General features: G+C 39.0%; 1 protein-coding gene across 4 annotated transcripts in view; it reads right to left on the bottom strand.

The window, feature by feature from the left end:
- DLG5 (discs large MAGUK scaffold protein 5) overlaps nt 1-21,947 on the bottom strand; it is a 104,274-nt gene that overhangs the window by 21,366 nt on the left and 60,961 nt on the right. For all 4 annotated transcript variants that reach the window (XM_064145466.1, XM_064145468.1, XM_064145467.1 and 1 more), the window contains exons 6-16: nt 18,541-18,800; nt 15,496-15,808; nt 11,568-11,798; nt 10,110-10,294; nt 9,301-9,426; nt 8,462-8,594; nt 6,096-6,223; nt 4,968-5,143; nt 4,322-4,425; nt 3,515-3,607; nt 1,646-2,665 (exon numbers count right to left, since the gene is read on the bottom strand). In XM_064145466.1, the coding sequence (XP_064001536.1) occupies nt 1,646-2,665; nt 3,515-3,607; nt 4,322-4,425; nt 4,968-5,143; nt 6,096-6,223; nt 8,462-8,594; nt 9,301-9,426; nt 10,110-10,294; nt 11,568-11,798; nt 15,496-15,808; nt 18,541-18,800 (2,769 nt within the window). The remainder of the gene's footprint in view (nt 1-1,645; nt 2,666-3,514; nt 3,608-4,321; nt 4,426-4,967; nt 5,144-6,095; nt 6,224-8,461; nt 8,595-9,300; nt 9,427-10,109; nt 10,295-11,567; nt 11,799-15,495; nt 15,809-18,540; nt 18,801-21,947) is intronic.

Genomic DNA, 21,947 nt, shown 5'->3' with positions numbered 1-21,947 from the left:
CTTCCAACTTTCTACTGTGTGATTCTGTGAACGTGCTTGCTATGCCTATATCTTTCACTGATGCTACTCACTTCCACAACTTCTTTCTCCTTTTTAGGCCAGTGTTTGAAACTACTTCCCTTCACAGTAAAGCATGCAGCATTTAGTTATGGTTCTCCTTTAAAACATTGCTTTCTCAGGACATTTTGACTCTTTCTTCAGCCACTATCACAAGTTCTTCCTAAATAAGACCTGGCTGACAAGTCACAAAGTATCCTCCTCTGAGCCTGTATTTTCAGATACCTGTGGAACAATCTCACTTCAACAAAGCAATTCAGGTTTTGGAACCGGACACAAGAATAGCTCAGATACTGACAGCAATGATAGGGAGCTACAAGTTCAGAGCTCAGCATGCAGAGTTTAAAAGTTTAAAATGCACAACCTGTATCAGGAGACTCAAGTCTGTAATAAGTGAAAACTATTACAGAAAAGGTACTTACAGGTTTTGTGGCAACTGTTATCCCTTACACAGTGAGTGTCAAAACCACTATGTCCCAGCTAGCAGACTTACTGCCCCACTGAAGGAGAATGAGCGGTTGTGTGGGGCTTGGTTGTTGGTTGGGGATAAACCACAATAATAACGCAGAATTTTCTGGACATTACTATTAACAAAAGGCTTAAAGGTCTCTCTAACTATTGTACCTCCAAAATTTTAAGGAATGCAAAATGGAATACAACAGAAGCAGCCAGAAAAAGACAAACCAAGTTGCCATTTGTTCTCTTATATCACTATTTTTTGCAGAATAAAGCTCCAAATGTTGCACTACTTCCAATTCAACTCTGCTGTCTGCATTGCTCCTAAAACTCCATGAGGAGTTTGAGATTCTCCAGGTATAAACAAGTATTGGAAAAGAAAATGATACTTTAAGTCATTATTTATGTGACCATATCCAGGCAAACACAACACATTCTGAAACTTCAGATTTTAGTAGACAAGAAATTATCTGCCAGCTGAGCAAATCTGAGGCTGTGAACCTGAAACTACATCACTACATTATATAAGCAGCATCATCAGTATCTACTTCCAAGATCACAACACTTCTTTTGCACCTGCTGTGGTAAACATGAAACACAAGCTTCACAGCAGGGTTAACAAACTACACTTTCATTCTGAACTGCACTATTAAACCATACTCTCAGAAACAGTCCAACTTTATGGTGTTGTGTGCCTAACACCATATCAATTTCAGACTACATCTACAAAATTACACAAGAACTTAGAAAAAACAACAGTAACTTGCACTGTCAGATGGGCACCCAATCTGACTTCTGTAAAGCTCCACGGGCTTTCTTTTCAGCTTTTCTTTGTATTTTGATTTACTTTTTTTTTCCTCTAAGCTGTCAAAACCACCCAATAAAATCCAGATCTCCCAAAAAGTAGCACTACTGCTTCCCTGGCTGATATGCAGAACCCTATTATTCTGTTTGGTGGCCATCACAACCTGCAAGTCCATGAATTGGCTTTGCAATTTGTGATACTCCAAGTGCCATCTGAGTCTGAGGAAGCTTCTCAAGGCACCTGGATTTTGAGAACATGCACCCAAAACCACACTAAAAATTCACTTGAAGATTTCTAGTTTTGTGACTCAATATAAGAAGGTTCTACCTGAAGTGCAGGATTAGGAATGGGCATAGGGGTTATTTTATGCCTCAGAGCAGGAGCTGATTTGGGCCTTGGTCTTTTAATTTCTGGCTCTTCAACTCTTTGAAAGCCAATGTCGTCTTCACAGGATTTCCGGGAAGAGAGGTGAGAGCAATCGATTCCCTCCTCCCGATAGTAATGCCCAGCATTCCTGCTGCGCCCCTTGAGAGTAGCAGAGTCCTGTTTGAGTGCCAAGGAAACTGGAGCTTGGGCAGTGGCTGGGCTGGTAGGTGGTGAACCAGTTGTTACTGTGGACTCCGATGCAGAGCTTGCCTGCTGCTTATGTTTAAATTTGATAGAGTCACTTCTCTTAGGAGGAGTTGGAGGAGTTGAAGCCACTTCAGCTTTTGATGGCTGAGGTGAATGGCCTGTGACCTGATTAGGGGCAAGGTATTCCAGTTTAGGAGGAGTTGGTGGTCTTTTGAAGGTGTCTGGGTCAAAGATAGATTTCCTTTGTTTTGGCTTTTTGTACACAGAGAATTTTTCTGTTTCTGTTGCTGAGATATTAACCATGACTTTCGGCCAGGTCCCACCACTATGCTTACTGCCATGTGCTTTGTCAAATGTGGTCTCAACCATCATACAGTCAGCTCCTGTGGGTTCATAAGGCAGCCTCCTGTTGTTCATGTCAACAGCTCCATAGCCTTGCTCTCCATATGTCTCTGGGTTAAAGGAGCTGAGACTGTGTTCTGAATTACTGTGGCAGCTGTGCACTGTGTTCCGCCGTGAGTCTATTCGCAGCGTGTTACTAGGGAAAGCTTTGTGATCACAAAACGAACCGCTGCCCTGATCACTTTGGACCTTCTTCCCATCCAGGATGTCTGGATTGAAAATGTCAGTCTGAGTGGAGCTATTGAGTTTCATATTTCTTTTATTTTGGGCTTGTAATTCGGGTGCATGAACCCTGCAGTTGGATATTTTCTCGGAATCCTTCAGATTTTCAAATATGTTTTGACCACTCCAAGATGAACTTTGAGGAAACACCTGAAACAAAACACACACGTGACCAACTTACTATTAGCTGATTGCTGCTTTGTGTGAGGCACATTCTAGCCTCAAAAATCAAGAGGTTTACCTATAGCTGAATCTACACTAGAAGGAGTACAGATACAGTTGGGAAAGGTCTGATAAAATGTTACAGATTCAACGCAGAGAGTATTTGATAAAATGAATAATTCTAGAAGGGCAGAGCCACACAGTGACAGAAGCACTGAACTGACAGTGAAGGGGCCTGCATTTTGACTCTGCCTCATGTTAAGGGATGCTTTCACTGCTCATTTCACCTTGAACATTTTACCTTTTTACTCTCTTAAAACCTCAGGCTCTCTGGAGCTGGACTTACCCTCAGCAAAATGGGATTCCAAACTAAATATGTGAGACAGAACAGTATTTTTTATAGCAATAACCCTCAATGAGGAAGTCTTGTACTTAATCCTCACAACAGTCAGAGTTCAGTTTTCTGCACAACTCATTCCTGACTAAAAGCAAACCTCTCTGTAGTCAGCAGGCAGTTTGTCTTTAATGTAAAAAACTGCTGCAGTTCTGAAGCAGAAACCAAGAAGAAAGAACAAACCATGTTAGGAGCAATTTCATGTGACCAGCAAACAAATGGAAAAGAAGCAAAAGCAGTAAGATTCATTTCCTACTGGGTACCAAAACAGTCTTACTTTTAGAAATAACTCTTGAGTGTAGCACCAGTGAAACACATCCCAATAGTCTTATTTTTAGCACAGACTATCTCATGACATTATATTAATTATTTCATATATTCTTCCCTAAATATCTAAAACAATTCTGTATTAGTTCAAGGAAATGATACGAATTCCTACTCACCTTCATCAGTGACAGGGTAAGGGAATCCCTACAGTTCCGTAGCAAAGCTTCGCATTCAGTAAGCGACTTATTGTCTAGTGCAATGCCATTGATCTACACACAAAAAAACCCACAAGAGCCATCTGTAAATCCAAAGGTAGCAGGCAGGGAGCACCTCTGAGATGGGGAAAATACTAGTTTTATACATACACATGACTTAAGTCTGGTTGACCTTATCCTGTCATCTTCCATTCTCCGCTAAAAAAAACCCAAGCCTTCTAACTACAATTTTGCTGCTCCTCCTAGAGACAGAGAGCAAGACTTGCTTCACTACCTTAGGCTCTATGCATGTACATAGCTACAGTAACCACCAGCCATTTCACAGCAGTTCATAAATCAGGCTGGTAAGGCTACAAATGTACACATGAAAAAAATTCCTCCTCGAGAAGGATGACATTTGTGATACCATAGTTTGAAAGGAACCTTTCATCCAACCAAGGAAAGCGTTTTTGGAACTGACCTTTCTTATTCAGTATAAATATCACAAGTATCACTATATATGTATAAACACAGGTCTGAAGAGTATGTCAGCATGTCTCTCAAAAACTCTCATATGAGCTAACCATAGACAATAGCCTGCACATGATATTGCTCACAGAATACACACACAGTATTTTCTAATAAGCATTGACTGAATAGTAGGAAAAGGTGTAATACAAAGAAAGCAAATAATTAATTGGAAAAGTTTAGGATTTTAAAGACTGGCAACAATGAGACTATATTAAAAAAAAAAAGAAAGAAAAAAGATAATGCATTCCTAAGACTTACAGCAATTATTCTGTCTCCCACAGAAAGGGAACCCTCTTTGGCAGCTGGGCTTCCTGGCACAAGAGCGGCAACAAATACTCCATTTTCTAGACTGACCCCACTATCTGAAAGAGACACACAAAAAATTCATTTACCCCTATCTTCAAATACCTGCATTATGTCTGACCTGCCTGCACAAGAAAGAAATGGAACCACCACAGCAATTGAATTTCCATTTCTGAAAATCTTTCTGAAGCACTAAGAACACAGGGGGACAGAATAAAGATCTTGGGTGTCTGAAAATCTACTAGAGTCATACAAAGCTAGGGTGACTGAAGGGTTTAACAGTCTTGTTTAGACTCCCAGTAACACTTCAGACAGGCAGCTGGCTACAACTGAGAATTCAGAAAGCAACCAAAAAATCAGAAGCCATTACAGAAATTAGAAAACCTGTCCTTACAGAATAAAACCTAAACTGACAAAATAAAGCTAACACTAATATCAGCATTCATAGTTTGCTAAAGGCAATTAATGAGAATCTCTATCTAGGAGGAAATAACCATTTAAGTGGAATTTCAGTAAAAGCTCAGAACATGTACCTTCATGCTAAGATCATTTTTGGCTGACCAAACAAATACCATTTACATATGTCCTTTATAGTCATTACCTTTGTGTCCAGAAACATTGATGTGAAGTGGTGTTATCACTCGCCCACCTAACGATTTCCTTCTTCGAACCACCATGTTAATAACACCTCCTCCATTTAGAACAGCTTTTATAACTTGCTTTTTATCCTTATTTGTAAGATCCACATCATTTATCTTCAGCAACCAATCATTCACTCTAGTGGAGTAAGATAAATAAGCAGGTCAGGGTTATAAGCATACTTTGCTAGATGCAGCATATCAATAACATTCCCCAAGGGATGCAACAGAGCCGATCTCTATACACTGGTCCTTAATTATTTGGAAGTCTCAGTTCCTGTGAAAGCATTAAATAGTAGATAAAGGAAAACCCAGACTTCTAGTTTGCACTTAGTGGACAAAAATATATCTTCACATCACTCACAGACTTGTAGAATGGTTTAGGTTGGAAGGGACCTCAAAGATTACCTGGTTCCAACTCCCCACCATAGGCAGAGACAGCTCCCACTAGAACAGGTTTTCTTTGTTGCACTAGTCCTAATTCCTGGTGCTGGCTGACACGTGCTGGGCAACTCACCAGGTAGACTTTCCCCTACATCCTCCTCTACCTGAGCCTCAGTTTCTAGTGCCCCATATCTGTCGTACAAGGGCAGCTGGTTAGACTGAGAACAGCAGGCTACTCCTTATTTAAAAGTAACTCTTAGCTACTCCTTATTTCAAAGTAAATCTTTGGAATTATTGACAACCTCATATTGACACTGAGAACAGAAGCAGGTTTCCAGTTATGCCATGCTCTACTCTCCTTCATTCTTGTCCTCACCCAATAGCTCACCTTCACGTTATTCCAAATATGTCAATAAATAGATCAGTTTATGGAGATAATAAATGGGAGCAGGTGGGACACAGAAACAAAAGAACATTTCACACACTGTTGACTTTTAGGGGATGAGCCAAACTGTTTAATTTCTGTACTGCTTTTACGCATTGACCTTCTCACAGTGCAATTTCCCAACTAACACTACTAATATACATAAGACCAATAATAAAAAATAACCTTCACAAAAAGAAAAACAAAAAAAAAAGCCTATTTACAATGTGATCATTTTTATATCACCAACAAAAGACAAGCATATTCCAGAGTCAAACCCTACCTTAATCGACCATCAGCAATACTTCCTTTGTCTACTTTGGTAACGAAGATCCCACAGTCTCCAGGGAGGTATGGTTCATTCACGCCTTCTGCCACATCAAAGCCAAGTGCCTTTAAGTCCATATCATCCTAATAAATATTATTAACAAGTGACTCAGTTGCACTGGCAAACATTGTGTCTGTTAGCAAGAGAGATTACTGCTTTACTATGCACTGACATTCACGGTGTAGCTGTTCGAGGCAAATTCTTATGTCTTGTACTTCAATAAGTAAGTTCCCAACTGCATTAGTTGTTAAGGTATCCTCTGGTATTAAAGCAATCATTTCCTCTCAGATTTCAGCTGAAATACTGGAGAAAAGGAGCTTCACCACAAACAAACATGAAAGCAGAAGAGCATGTGAGAAAGCACTTTCAGGCAGAAAGTATTGTAAGGTAAGACATTTGATGTGCAATGGGAGAACAATGTTCCCCAAGAATAGGCATACGGAAAAAACAACTAAGTAAGGAAACATCACTGTGTCTCAGTGAGGAACTCAGAAAAGCATCTGCTTTGATATGACTAGTGACCAGAAGCAAATGGCTCTAACATTACAAGTGTTCATCTCTAAGTACAGATTACAAGTGATACTCTACAAACCCTGGACCAAAATATTCCATCTGCAACATGAGAAGCGAAAGACATATTTAACAAATCAGTCACTGAACTGAACAGGGAAATTTCAACTCAGTGCTCGCTTTGGTTAATAACAAGTCACTGTAAAAAAAAACTATAATTAAAAAAAAACTACCCCAAAACCAAAATGCAAACACCTAAACTCCTAAAACAACCTAAAAACAATCAAACAAATGAAACTAAAGAAAAAAAAAAACTAAATCCAAATGATGAAAAAAACTCAAACCACAACCAAAAAAAAAAACCCAAACCAACAAAACCTCACACAAAAAAGCTGTTAAATAAACTGAGACCAGCTGATCACAAACTGATTTCTTACTGTTTATTTTCGTGTTCAATAGTACACATAGAAATTAGGGAACTCTTATCTGAAATAATTCATCTCAGTATACCAAAGAGAATCAATCAATCATAGAATCAATCATAGAATCAACCAGGTTGGAAGAGACCTCCAAGATCAGCCAGTCCAACCTAGCACCCAGCCCCAGCCAGTCAACTACACCATGGCACTAAGTGCCTCATCCATTCTTGACCACCTCCAGGGATGGTGACTCCACCATAGACCTTAAAGTAGATATGCACAGCATGGTTCTAGACGTGGTTCGATGACTTATCCTCTTCAAATCAGAAGAGCATGAAGTCTTGAGGGAGTGTAAAAAAATGCCCAATCAAAGCTGAAGTTAAACCATGCAAAAATTAGAGTAGTCACCAGAAATTAAATTGAGCTGAATCTGCCAAAAATATACTGAAGTTGAGTCTTGCAAATGCTCTAAGAGAAAACTTTCAGGGGCAGGGCATGGGGCTGTCACAAAATAAACACTGAGTAGCAATCACAGTACGATTGCACAGCCTTAGAACTGAAAAATCAATATTATTTCCCTCAGTGTCCAGCTGAGTGATTATGCAGAACAAAAGCTTAAGCAGCCAAGTGAAGCTAAATCAAAACTAAAAGGATTTACATGTATTCAAATGTGCAATCTCCATCCTGAAATTTAAATGCTAGTAGGTCAGCAAAGATACCTCATCAAGCCTGACACAAAATTATTACTACAATTTGACAGCGACAAGTGAAAGAGATCAGCATCTTATGTGATCCCAGATTTTCAAGGTGACTGACAACACTGCACTAAAATATGTGTTGTTCGTGAATAAATGCAATACTTGAAAAATTCTAACCACTAAATCTAAGTAAAAATAGGAGACAACTTAATGTAAAATCTTAAGCACTTCATGCATAGATCGTGACATGGCCTGTAAGTGACATGGCCTGTAAGAACAGAGGACTGGGACCTCTGACATGAGTGCTGCTCTCAAATCTTGTTTCAGCTGTTTCAGCACTGCCATTTTTTAAATGAATTGCTAACTGTAAGATCACTAAATGTTCAAGTTTAACATTTTAATAATACATGAGTAGGAGAAGGTACTCTGCATGATCCAATGTCAAAACTATTTTTATTGATTATTCAACTGAAGAAAAAAACAGAGCTTGTGTGTAACAGCTTAGATTACCAACTACTGTCACCTACATGTTACTGCACATGCTGCATGCGTGCATGAGGTGCCTTGCACAACAACAGTCAACTTAAAAACTATGGATCCCAGCTGTTTTTAGTCATACCTAGCAGCAAGATGTTATAATTGACTTCAATGCTGTCCAGTAAACAAGGCAATGCAGTTTATGGTTTTGACTTACTCTGTCTTTTTCAAATTCAACCACTTCTGTTTCCCATTCCAGAGAATCTGTGTCTATGGCTGAGTCATGGGAACTATGGGCCATCAACTGCCGGAATCTGGCCTCCTTTTCTAACTGATTCTCCATCTTCTCCCTAGACAAAGAAAAGGTTTGCAGACACACACAGCCCTTTTAAATTAACTGATTCATGTTGTTGTTGTGAGATACTTTATATCTTGCTTTCCAAACCAAAAATCCAAGCTGTGCCAAAGATCTGCCCCATGCTCCCGTATTTCCAATGCTGTTGGGCAGCAATCAAATTCACTTTCCTTTTCTACATATTGTCCTAACACAGTCTTAGCTTTTTGCATTATTTTTACATGACTGAAGTGCACAACCAGACTTCTAACATCTCCCAAAATACATTTAATATAACCTCAGATGAGCTGCATGATTTTGCTCAGGATAAGTTGGGTATGATAAATATCAAAAGCAAACACAACCCACTGAGATGATATATGATGCACACATTCCTTGCATTCACATATCAATGAGAATACAGCTGGAAGGAACTGACTGGAGTTAATCTGACTTCAGTGCAAGAATCACATATTGCCTAAGTGAATTTCCACAACACAAAGCTTAGAATATGTTTCTAATTAATATGATAAAAGGGTTAAGATAGTAAGACTTTGGATCCTTCCCTTCACAATAACTGCCACAACAACTAAACGCTTCCACATGCGGTATCATGAATACCTGCTAACCACAGCTATATAACATACAGGTCACTTGCAAAGACAGCTAACAAACCAGAGGTTTTATCACAAACTTTCAAGCAGCTTGATGATTTCTCTTACTTCAGCTCCTTCAGTTCACGGACAGCATCATTTTTCTGCTTTCTCATGTCATCCAGATTGCGAAGGGCTTCAGCCAAGTCACTCACAGCTCGATCTCTTTCCCTCCTTAGGTTGTCACACAAAGTCCTTCCAAAAGCAAACAATTTCTATTTAGTTACTTAAAAACTTATAAAAAATAACAAACTGGTTTTAACACTTCACATAGTTAATGTAAAATTTCAAGGCGGTTGCAGAAGATCACTAAAAAAGTGTAAGAAAAAATATAAATCACACACATTAGGCGAAGATAATAGAAACTTCCTTTGTCCCTCTAAAACTTTATTTCTACTTAAACTAGCTAAAAAAATATATATTTTTTCCCTTGGTTCCTTACATATGTTTAATACTAAATACATTGAGTGCTTTTTGTGAAATGCCCCCTGCAGGCTAAGAACTATTAGCAGTACTAAAACTAGGACAGACTTAGCTATGTCATGCCTAAAAGAAGATGCAATTCGTTGTGCCTACATAGCAATGCTGTCAGGCTCCATGGTATTTACTCAAGACATGCAGTGTAAAGTATCTTTTAAGATGGCTTCAACCTCAGGAAAAAAAAACAACAAAACAAGACAAAAAACACCAAACCCCACCAAAAAATCCACCTAACCTCCAAAAATCCCAGCAAAACAAAAAGGAAGCAAACAAAGCCACAAAGAAACTATTATCACCCTAATGCAGATATTGAACAAAGTGCCAGTGAAATTCAGCAAGTGTTAGAATTACACAAGCTGTTACAAAGGTCATTCACGAACCCTACAGCATGCATTTACCGTATACTTTCCCTTTCTGCAACAATCTTATCCCGCTCTTGGAAAGCCCAATCCCTCCTACACTTGGCTACTTCTGCTTCCTGGACAGCTTCCTTCAGTTCTTGTGACATGGCCTCATATTGTTTCCGAAGCATTTCAATTTCTTTGTTTGCTCTTTCTATGTCTAAGGTAGCAGAATCTTGTATCTAGGAATCAAGAAATATAGTTCAGTATTTCAAGCACATTTTTAGGTCAAGCATACATAAACAGCTTTTACTACACAAGTTGCCTGGTGTATTTAATTTCCATGTTTTCCCCAAAAATGTTTCTTTATTTTAAAAGCAACTTTGGGGAAAAAGAAAATAAAAACTGCTGTTAGTAGATTTCATTCAGCTGCACACAAACTTGTGCAAACACAACCTACATGAACAAGAAACGTCAGCTCAAAATAATATTCCAAGCTTCTGTCTTGTTCTGTTTAGCAGAAAAGAAGTCAGGAATGTTTAGAAATCAGATATACTATTATACACAGTTATAATATAGATCTCCTGTATTAACATCTGTTATTTACTCTGGGACTAGACATACACACTCACATCACAGATGTGATTCACACAGGACCCTTAACTCCAAACCAGAGAAAAAGTATTAAAAAAACCCTGTTTGAATGGTTCTTGGTCTAGGTAGAACTTACTTTCTTCTTAACTTACTCCTTTAACACTATTTTGAACAAAAGAGATGATGACAGATAGCCCTGTAAAAGCTTGCAGCACAATAAATACAACCCAACTACAACAGCATAGCACAACAGGAGCACTGAAGAGAGATGCTTGAAAACAAGTGTGTGTATTATATTCCAATAATATAAATCAGTCTAATGAATTTGACCAGATTTGTCATTTGATTAAACTCTGGAGCAAAGTTCTTACAGACTAGAACGCAAGTACATCAAAGAGAGACTAGGAAGCCTCAATTAATACACTTTAAAGGCTCTTCTTCTCCTCTAAGTCCACTTGCAGGAAACCAAAAAGTCTGCATCAGGAAGTTTACTACCCACAGAGAGGCATAAATTATCTGAATATCCTATTTATACTAAGAACATGTACACTTAAGCAAATTTACAATTACACTTCAAATAACTTCCTTTATACAGCATTAGGAAGAATTAACATCTTGAGCTGGTCACAGGCATGAACACCACAGGTAACAAATTGCCTAGCCACCTGTTCAATCACAGAATTTCATTTGCCATTTATTTTTACAACCAGAAACTTAGTATGAAGCATGACTGTATTTCTTTCAAACAAAAAGGTCCATTGTTATATCTCTAAGAACCTATGTGCATTTACATGTAAATGTTTTAGAGTGACTCGAGGAAGAATGTGAGAAGACCTCTAATATGTCCAGACCTTCAACTAATTCCTGGAAATTAAAGACCTTTTGAAGCTAAGAGAATGGTACCATGAAGACTTGCAATACCTGACGGGCTTGATAATATTCCCTTAGTAGATGGTCTCTCTGGATGATAGCTTCTGTTCTCTCTTTCCTGGCAACATCTCTTTCTTCTTTCACTGTCTCTATATCCTTGCAAGCTTGGTCAAGTTCCTTTTGGGCCTCGGCTTTGTCCTTTACTTCATGACAGTACTTTTCCAGCAGTTCATTCCTCTCACAAATTGCTCGATCTCTTTCCACTAGAGCAGAGTTCAGCTCCTACAAGAAGATACACTGTTTGCATTATGCTAAGTACAGAGGGAAATGGCTAATCTTTCCAGCTGGAGATACACTGATGCCTGGAAAGCCTCAAGAGTTTACCAGCAATATTGTAAACCAACGGGAGCAGAACATGATTGTGCTTGCATTACATACAAGTAAGTACCAGCAAAGAATATTAAATGTAGGATTAAAGATATCACACCATCACATTAGCATAGTGCTGTGCTGAAAGTAAGCAAGAATCTGAGAGTGCTTAAGGTTCTGTACAATCTAAATGAGGGATGATTATTAACTAGTCAGACTTGGTGTTTTGTTTTGCATGGTAGCTTTTTCATTTGGTTGGTTGGTTTCAGTGCTGTTTGGTTTGTGTTTCTCTTAACAAAAACACTTCAAATACAGCAAAGGGTGAGGATATATTACAAGTATTTTTAAGCAATTGTCTCAGTTTATAGTAGTGAAATAATTTAGACAACCCAGCTTCATCTTATAGCTTCCCCATGAGTGATACAGGGAAGTTCAAGTCACATCAGTACGATATCAAGAGGTGAACTACAGTTAGAAGCACAGTATGACATCAAGTAGAATGATAGTACATTCAACTACAATAATTAAACTACTTTGTAATTTAAGTAAATGAAGAAAAGGCACAAATACTTAAGAATAGAAGGACATGATGCCATAAAAATTACTTCAATTCTATTTTTCTCTAGTTTGAAAGGAACCTAGATTATTTGAGGTATCAATGGCAACTGCATTTTACCGTACTAACATAAGTGGGTTTGAGATACAGCTTCTAATTAAGACTGTTAAAACACTTCTGTAACCATACTAAAAAATATGTCTATATTTTGCTGTAGAGTAGCAGACAAGCACTAGAGTGAATGACTCTCTGAACTTTAGATATATCCAAGCATGCAAATTACTACAACACTTCTAAACTTTTCAGCACCAGCAAGTGCATCTGTTCTTCAGCACCTTTGAAGAGAGAAATTCCTGACCCACCTGGTGATGCAGAAATGTTTTAGTACTGGAGGTAATGTTTTTCACAGCATAATGACAATCTGTGTAAAATGTGCATTCAAAACTTACACAAAATTATTAAGTCCTTTCCTGCATGCAGCTGAAAGTCATCAAGTATCAAAGCAGAGGAAAAGTTTTCAGCAAGCCCTTCATCAAACAAGAATTTAGAGTACTTCAAGGTGATTGGACAAAATACATATTGCCACACTTTATTCCAGCATACTCAATATCAACTGAGTAAAAGCAGCCATTGCCTCCAGTGGTCAGCAGTAAAATTTCACCTCTGTCTTTCCTGTGACATTTGCACAAAATTACAACATGACAGCACAGGGCAATGTGCCATTTGAAGCTGACTACAACAGCTTCTGCTTGGAAACATTAGAATAGTTTGGTTTGAAGAATGATTCTGAATGTGTTAAGATTTTTTATGTCTGAAGGAGGTTTACAAATCTAAATATAGCACAATAAGGATAAAATTTAGATTAAAACACAACAGGTCTACTAAAACAGAGGAGAAAGCTGAATACCACTGAGGTGAAACACGTCTTTCTGACTATTTGCCTAGGGAAAAGTTTATGACAAACAAAAACGAGACTGGGGAAAGCAGAAGAGGAAATCTAGAACATCCAGTCCATAGCTTTGAGTGGCCAGACTCACGAGAGCCTAATCCCAAACTGTCCCTAAGGCAAAATCCTGAGACTGCTATCATTTATGAATGCCAGACTATTTGTACATTTGTCATGTAAATCAACCCATTACATCTGGGCATCTCTAGCTAATAAAGCTTAGATATCTAACTACAAAACTGACTGACCTCATCAATAACCCATCACAATACAATGCTTAAAAACCAATGACTTCGTTTCACTCGCTTTTGCTTTTCTTTGGGCACAAAAAGACTGGCAAACTCACGCTCTGGGGAAGACATCACATTTAAACTTACCTAAACAGACTCAGTGTTGTTTTAATCAGTTAATGGGCACTATATGTATTGGGACACTTAAAGCTGCTATACCTCCTAAGGAAAGCGGAGACCGTTACATGACATTTTGGCAAGCACTAGACCAAGTGACAGGATTAATCCTACATACGTAGGGGCATCTTTCTGGATACTATTTCAAGTGAATGTATCATTTGACCAATACATTTTTTCCCACCTTTCAAACATTTGCCTTGCCAGCCTAGAAAATTCTTTAAGCATTTATTGCAGCGAGCCACTACTGTGTGACACAGGAACACGTCTGTGCAAAAGCAGAAGAGTCACAGCTTCAGGAAAGATAAAAAAGAAACAAAAAGAACACTCCCAGTACTGATATGTCATAGAATCATAGAATCAACCAGGTTGGAAGAGACTTCCAAGCTCATCCAGTCCAACCTATCCCCCAGCCCTACCCAGTCAACTACACCATGGCACTAAGTGCCTTCTAGAACATTTTAGATGCAGGTGTTCCTGCTTTCTGAAGGGACAGCTCTGAGAGTGAAGAAAAAAGTGCATATTTGTGCCCTGCCAGCAATACACTCACCAGTCCTAGGCTGCTTCTGGTTCATTAGCACTCCTTCACGTTCTCCAAACACTCCACGTACTTACAATAATTTCTTGTCCCTAAAAGCACTTTTGGCAGTCACACAATGACAGATAGATCAAACAGGAGAAGAATGACCAATTGTGGCTATTTTCATCAGTATTCCTTATCAGCAACTTTAGTTCTGCTGAAGTCAATGGACATTTCTATGGCTTCATGGCTTTGACAAAAGTAGAAAAGGTAGGAAACACAAATTTAAACCTCCCTAAATAGGCTAAATTACTCAACTCAACTACAAAGGGTTGAAAATTCAATTCTTAGAAAGAGAAGTTATTTTAAAAGCTCTGATGCCATACATCACAATCCACATTATGTCCCTTAACAATGGTGTCATTAAAATTAAGTTTCCCACCTTTTTTTCCACATCTTTTAATAAAGGGCATTTTCTTCAGACCTAACGCTATGAAAAAAGTAACATGAAATTCAGAGGCAATGGACTAGGTTTGCTTGCATCTATTTCATGCTAAATTAAGTACCTGTAAACCACAGGCTGAGGTGAATGCATGTCAGCTGAAATGAAACAGCAGCAAACTGTGGTTTGGCAATCTTAATGGCATCCTTATAATATAGTTGGATTTTAAGCATTTCAAGAACATACTGCTAAGAAATACAACGTTCACTTTAAGGCATGCCTGCGTTGTAGTGAAAAATGGTCAAAATATTCTCTTTACAGGCAGAAAAAGGGCAAATGAGTTAAGAACATGCATGTCTTAGGCTTTGCTTAAGTAATTGAGACTACTTTCTGATGTACCGTTTTAAGGCAGAGCAGATAGCGTCCTGTGGGTCCTGTAGAGGTCAGAAGTAAAAAAATAATGTTTAGAGCTATACTGTTACAGGGCACAGAAGACTAACACAGTGAAGGAAGCAGAAGAGAATTAAGTCTAGTGAAGAGGAAATTTAAACTGACAGGTACCCTACTCAAACACAGAAATTCAATGAATTGATAGGACAAAGGAGTGCCATAGGAAAACACCAACACAAACTCCTCTTTGCAGCGCATTCTGATTTCCCATTAATCAATTACACTTTGTGATTTTGGCACCAACAACCTGTACTTATTTCCTTTCACCACTGTAGCAATAGGTTAGTACCTGTCTTAAAGCTTCCATCTCCTCACTAGCCACTCGCTTCTCAGAAGAAGTGTTCTTCAGTTTGGACTCTGCAAGCTCCAGCTCAGTTTGAAGCTTATCTACCTCTTTGATTACTTGATCTCTCTCACTCATAATGAGGCGGTATTCATTGAAAACAGAATCTCTTTCTTCCTTGTATTTTTCTGCATCCTTTGTTGCTTTCAGCTGCATTGTTTTGAACCTTGTCACCTCTGACTGCAATCGCTCCATCTCTCTTTGCAACTCTTTGTTTTGTGCAGTGGCACTGCTTAGTTCCTGCTGTACCGATTCAAACCTAAAACAAGCAGAAACACGAGTAAGATACTTGTTCCTAATTTTCAGACATGAAGGATTTGGCTGGATAGCCAAATGTATCCACTGCTAAAACACAACTGAAGAGGACTTCTTAGACAATGCACTCTCACTGTGGCAAAATACCAGTGACACTTCAGGAATATAAGAGAAACTTTTCAAGGAACTGAAATAATTGACAAAAATATTGTCAGAAATAATAATTAATTCCATAAATAAATGTCTAATGAATCACTCTGAAAGGATCACAGAATGCTGGTACTGTTTACCAGCACAAGTTTACCTTGTGAGATGACCTCTGCTTATTTTATAAGTTAATTCCTTCTAGCACAGTCTCAGATATGTTGGAAGAGGGGACACTACTACAGAAACTGACAAATACACAACTTCCACGTGCTCAAATATGTGGAGGAAATAGAGGAGGATAAAAAACAAGTCCACAACAAAAATATATACAATGGAACTAAGCTCAGGCCATTAAAACATTACTGTTTGTTTTCATCAGTAGATCATCCAGTAAAACTACAATGTGAAACATCTAAACACTTCAAAAAATTACTTTCAACACTAACAGATAAAAATATGTATTTTACCACTACAAGCTACAAAGCTTGCATCAATTTATGACAACAAATAATTCCACACACAAGTTCAGAATTAGGTTTGAAAATCAGCTTCTCCAATGAGCAAAGCATAAGCCACCAGTGTGCCCAGGTGGCCAATAGTGCCAATGGCATCCTGGCCTGGATTAGGAGCATTGTGGCCAGTAGGACGAGGGAGGTTATTCTGCCCCTGTACTCAACACTGCTCAGGCCACACCTTGAGTGAAAAAGAAGTCCAGAACTAAAGCAAAGTGATTAAAATGCAACCATTTCTGAAGTTCAGTTTGATCACTGGTTCACAGGAATATGAATAACTTCCATTCAATTCCTACCAGTAACCTCTTCTCAGTACCAAACCACACTGCCACCTCAAAGAGACCTACAGAGCAAGGCCATATATAAACCAAATGCTTCTGCATGCATCAGCATGGTTGCAGTGTTGGTTGGGGTACAGGTGAGGCTTTCCCTAATTTTCAGCAATCCATGGCAGCTTATATTACATAATTTATTCTATTATTACACATATTTTCCTATAACTCAATTAGATAACTCACAACTAAGCACATGCTACTGATGTGTAAATTATCTATGCTCAATCTCACCTTTTTCAAATACTAAAGTGTATGGATGTGGAAAAAAATCCCTGGGCTTTTTTTTTCCTGCTTTGGGTCTGTGGGATATGTCACTGAAAACATTCTCAGTACACTCATGGATGTTCTTTGGAGTCCTCAGGTATATTAGCACATATGGTTAATGCACACAGAGTTAGCTGTGCAGGTTTAGGATTAAGAAGTGAAGGGAAGTTAAGCATGGTGTGACATGGTGTCTGTGCAATTGAGTTGCTTGTTGCAGCAGCACCTCCGCAGTGCTTCCCAGACATCTGCCTCCAGTGAACTTTGCTGCCAGCCTGAAGCTCTGTCTCAGGAGTTGCACAGCCTGCAGTTCTTGTATAACTAGAAAAACTTATGTTTGGGAATACCTTCATTTGCTAAACATCTTGTAGAAATTATATCCTCTTATTGACTTGGATTTTTCCACTTAAATGAAGATATATATGTTGACAAGCTCACTACCCACTAAGGAGTTAGTCTGGAACACTAAGTATAAGGTTTAACAAAACTCTGGGTGTATTTGACTCCTGTGTCTACAACTAGAAAGGAGTCTGAAATGCAGAATATCCCTTTTCCATTTGACCTAAACAACAGTTACAATTCCTTATACAACTCCAAAACTCTAGTTGGGAAATCCTTTCCTCAAAATACCCCATTTTACCCTAGAAAAAAAAATCAAATAAATTAAATATTCTTAACTAGAAAAACCTGCCTATTCATCACACCAAAACAACACACACTAGAGAAGAAGTTCTAAAGAAGGTGACACAAAGTATTGGCAATTTTAGCACAGAGAAGGGAAGATTATTGATTTATAGTATGGTTTGGGTTGGAAAGGGCCTCTAAAGGTAATCCAGTCTAGCTCCCCTGCAGTGAGCAGGGACATCCTCCACTACATTGGGTTGCTCACAGCCTTGTTGAGCCTGACTTTAAATATCTCAAACGATGTGGCCTCAACTATCTCCCTGGGAAACCTGTCCTAGTGTTCCACCAGCCTCACAGCGAAGAACTTCTTCCTAACATCCACCCTAAACCATTTCTGTAGTTTCACCTATCACCACAGTCTCTCTCCAGCCTTCTTGTAGGCTCTCTTTCAGGTACTGGAAGGTGGCTCTTAGATCTCCTCAGAGCCTTCTCCTCTCTGGGCTGATCAACTCCAGTTCCCTCCGCTTGTCTTCACAGCAGACATGTTCCAGCTTCCCGATTACCTTCCTGGCCCTGCTCTGGATGGGCTCCATCAGGTCCATGTCCTTCCTCTGTTGAAGGCTCCACAGCTGGACGTAGTGTTCCAGGTGAGGTCTCACCAGAGCAAAGTAAAGTTGCAGAATCACCTCTCTCAACATGCAGACCACACTTCTTTGGGGCTGCTCTCAATTTCATTATCCTCCAGCCTGTACTGATACGTAGGATTGCCCTGACCTAGGTACAGGACCTAGATATTACATGAGAATTTTTTTACTGCCTTCACAAAATACCTGAAAAGTATCAAAACTTGGTTATACCTTCTAAGAGAGGATGAATATTGCTGCTGAAAATGTATTGCTGTGTCCCTTTGCTTCATTAACATGTCAATTTGTTTCTGAAGCCGTCTGTTTTCCTCCTCAGCCTGTTCTAGGCGGCTTAGATCCGTATTGTGACTTGCAATCTTCTCATTGTACCTTTTCCTTAGGGCATCATAATCCTTTTTCACACCCTCTAACTTGTCCATTGCAGTATCATAAAGTTTATTTAATATTTCTGATGATCCATTTTGCTTCATAACCTAAGGAAAAAAAAAAGCCAGAAACTGTATTACTAAACTCCGATTTTAATCAGTCCAATAAACTCTATGCAAAATGTATATGAAACATTAGAACAAAAATAAATTAACTCATTCTAATAAATATTTTTAATGACTAAGGAAACACTGAACCTCTTGAATTCATTTAAGGAAGAATCTGTTTTATAACAACTTAAAAGAGCACAAATTTCTTAAAGTCTCTCTCTAATGCTGTTACCAAAAGCTATCAAACCAATGTTGTTTCCAAGCACATCTTAGTTTTAGCAAGAGACATTCATAGATGAGCAAGACGATAGCTGTAATTCAGGAAACGGCCACGAGGTGGCACTCGTGACAGGTTGTCTGCATCCCCCATGCAGATTCAACAATGGAAGACTTCAAGAGAAGAAAATCTACCCTAAAAACATGACTTGTGCGTACATTTTAACATTCGCACACTACTGTATCTGAGAACGACTTAGACAGGTTCCTGTTTCAAAAGCTATCTAAAACATGTGAACAGGAAGTGAAAAATCCATTTAAACATTAATAAATCTGACCTCAATCTTAGTTTCAAATTAGTTTCTACTGCCATAAAATCCATGTTGTAAACAGAATTGTTGATGATAAATGGCCAGCAACAAACATCAACAGGAGACTACTAATGAGCTTCAGCAAAACCAGGCCTTCCTTCTCAGAAGGCAAAAAAACATGTTCCTGAAAGGCAATCTTACCTTTTTTTTCATTCTTTTCTTTTAAACTGTAACCTGGCTTCAAAGAAGCAGTGGGAAGAAACAGGAATGCTCTGTGTCAAGATAGGCCAATTTACAGAATCCTAATATTAGCCTACAAAGGTTATGCCCCTAACTAGCTGAAAACCAGTGTTAAAACATTAGCAAGAACAAGACAGAAAACATGAGCTCTCCATAAAAATGAAATCAAACATACAGCATCTACCCTACATGCACAAACTGGCTTATCTTCTTGTGTCTTAGAGTAAGGACCAAGTCCCAAACATGGAAGAACCTGGATGTCTGAAGAACAACAACCAAAAGATGACCAATAAGAGACTGACTGCTTTCTGCCTTCTACTTACTGTCCACACCTAGCAGATAACTACAAAGGAAACCACTTCTCTATATGAACAAGGTAAGAAAGACCAAGTTCTTCAGCTTGATATTGGTCTCCTCCAAGATATGGAAAAGCAATGTGGTTCCTAAGTTCATAGAATGGTCCTGCAGCAAGGCTGCACTTTGGTGAATCTCACTGACATAGCTATTTCCACATACATCTCTACCCTCAGGGGATTCATCAGCACAACCCATAGAGAGCTGGACCCATGAACAGTTAGCAAACTTGACTGAACCACTTCAGATAAGTTAACCTTGATGAACCACATGCATGAAGTGTAAAACACGTAATGATTTCAAGCTGCTCAAGAGAGCTGTTCTTCTGAAGACTACTTCCCAAAACATTCTGAAAAGATGTTTGAGAAGCAAGTATTTGAGAATTCCAACAGAAACAAACCACTTCAGACTGTCTAAAACATATATGGAATGCCTTTTCGATGAAAACACTAAAAAAAAAGGACAAATATACTAGAAACTGGATGGAATTCAGCATAAACTTGCTAACAGATTTGACAGAGGAAGACAGAAACACCATAAACAGGAAGCAGCATAATAAGGAAAGTCTCCTGTTCAAAATCCCAGTCTGAGAACAGTAAATAGTCCCAGCTGGACAAAAAAAAACAGCCATGGCAACAAGAAACTTCATATGTGAGCACAGCAGATTGCACCAGTTTGAAGCTAGCTAGAATGTTTTGGTGAGAACAACTAGATTACAGGCTGTGAAAGGAAAACAATGGTGATGTCTACTTCACTCATAGGCTTGCTGAGATGTATAAGAACAAGAACACAAACATAGACAAGGGAGACGCTCTCTGGCCGGGCTGTGGGCTGCATTTTTCTCCCTCTCTAACCTAACCTGCCGTCTTTGACTAATCCACCTGCCTCCTAACCCCCCCTGGCCGAACCTCCATTCTTCCTTGGGCACAAGGCAAGATCTGGGGTAAGGTAGAGAGGGGTGGGAGGAGGTGGAAGGGTGGATAGGAGCCCTTCCTGGGGACTCTGGTTTGGCCGTTGTGTTTCTGTATTACCTTTTACCTTGTATATTCTTGTCTATAACTGTATATACCATAAATATCTGCTTGTCTATTGTGCTAAGCTGTAAACAATAAGCTTCACTCAATTTCCAGAGCTGGCTGAATCTAGTCTGGGTGATTTCCAAAGTGTGTGGGGGGTGGGGAACACCCAAACCACCACCCAGATACTTAAGCTGGTCAGCTGCTGCACAGCAAATCCATGACAATCCCATGCGAAGAGTAACCCGATCAAAACGTTTTGCTGTTTGAGGCCACCAAGCTGTTATGTTTTACTATGTCCTGATGACAAAACAACACATACAAGGGACTAACAAAGAGCTAGACTAATTCAGATGAGCACTAATGTGGACAAGATTAACACTCTTGGTGATCCTTCTGATATGCTGTGACAGAGAAGACACACAACTTTCTCACTGCGAATTACCTAGACAGTCCTGTGTCAACATCATCATTAAAGCTCTAAAGAAAAATGAGTGTCTTGAAATCAATGCTGACAGTGGCTCTTCAGCAGTCTTCTGTGCACCCAGAATTTCAAATGTCAGTGAAGAACCTCAAAATACAACAGCCTTCTCTTGCAGACTGGGAAACTGAGGCATGGAACAATTATGTCATTTGCTTGGGTTTACACAGCAAACTACCTCTATCTTCAGAACCAAGCCACTGAACCATTACACAGCAGAACTCTCAAGACAATGTCAGAGAATGCAATCAGAAGGAAACACAAACCTTCTCTCTTCTTTGCACCACCTCTCAAGCACCTCCAGCTGGCTCTGACCTTTGCCATCCTACCCTAGCAAATAATTATTTTTGTTTGCATAGGTTTTGCTTCTGAAGCCTAATGTTGGACTTGCAAGTTTACCCCTGTGGATTAGCCTACACAGAGTAAACCAAGACAGCCTGTTTAACCATTCCACGTGTTACTGTAACTACTTCAAGTGGCTTTTCCACAGGTGAACTACACACCTGGTAAGACTAGCTGTTCCCAT

The sequence above is a fragment of the Pogoniulus pusillus genome, chromosome 6, assembly GCF_015220805.1.
Source record: "Pogoniulus pusillus isolate bPogPus1 chromosome 6, bPogPus1.pri, whole genome shotgun sequence".
NCBI classification, from domain to species: domain Eukaryota; kingdom Metazoa; phylum Chordata; class Aves; order Piciformes; family Lybiidae; genus Pogoniulus; species Pogoniulus pusillus.
The sequence above is the reverse complement of the archived record's forward strand: the minus strand, read 5'-3'. Positions and strand labels throughout refer to the sequence as shown.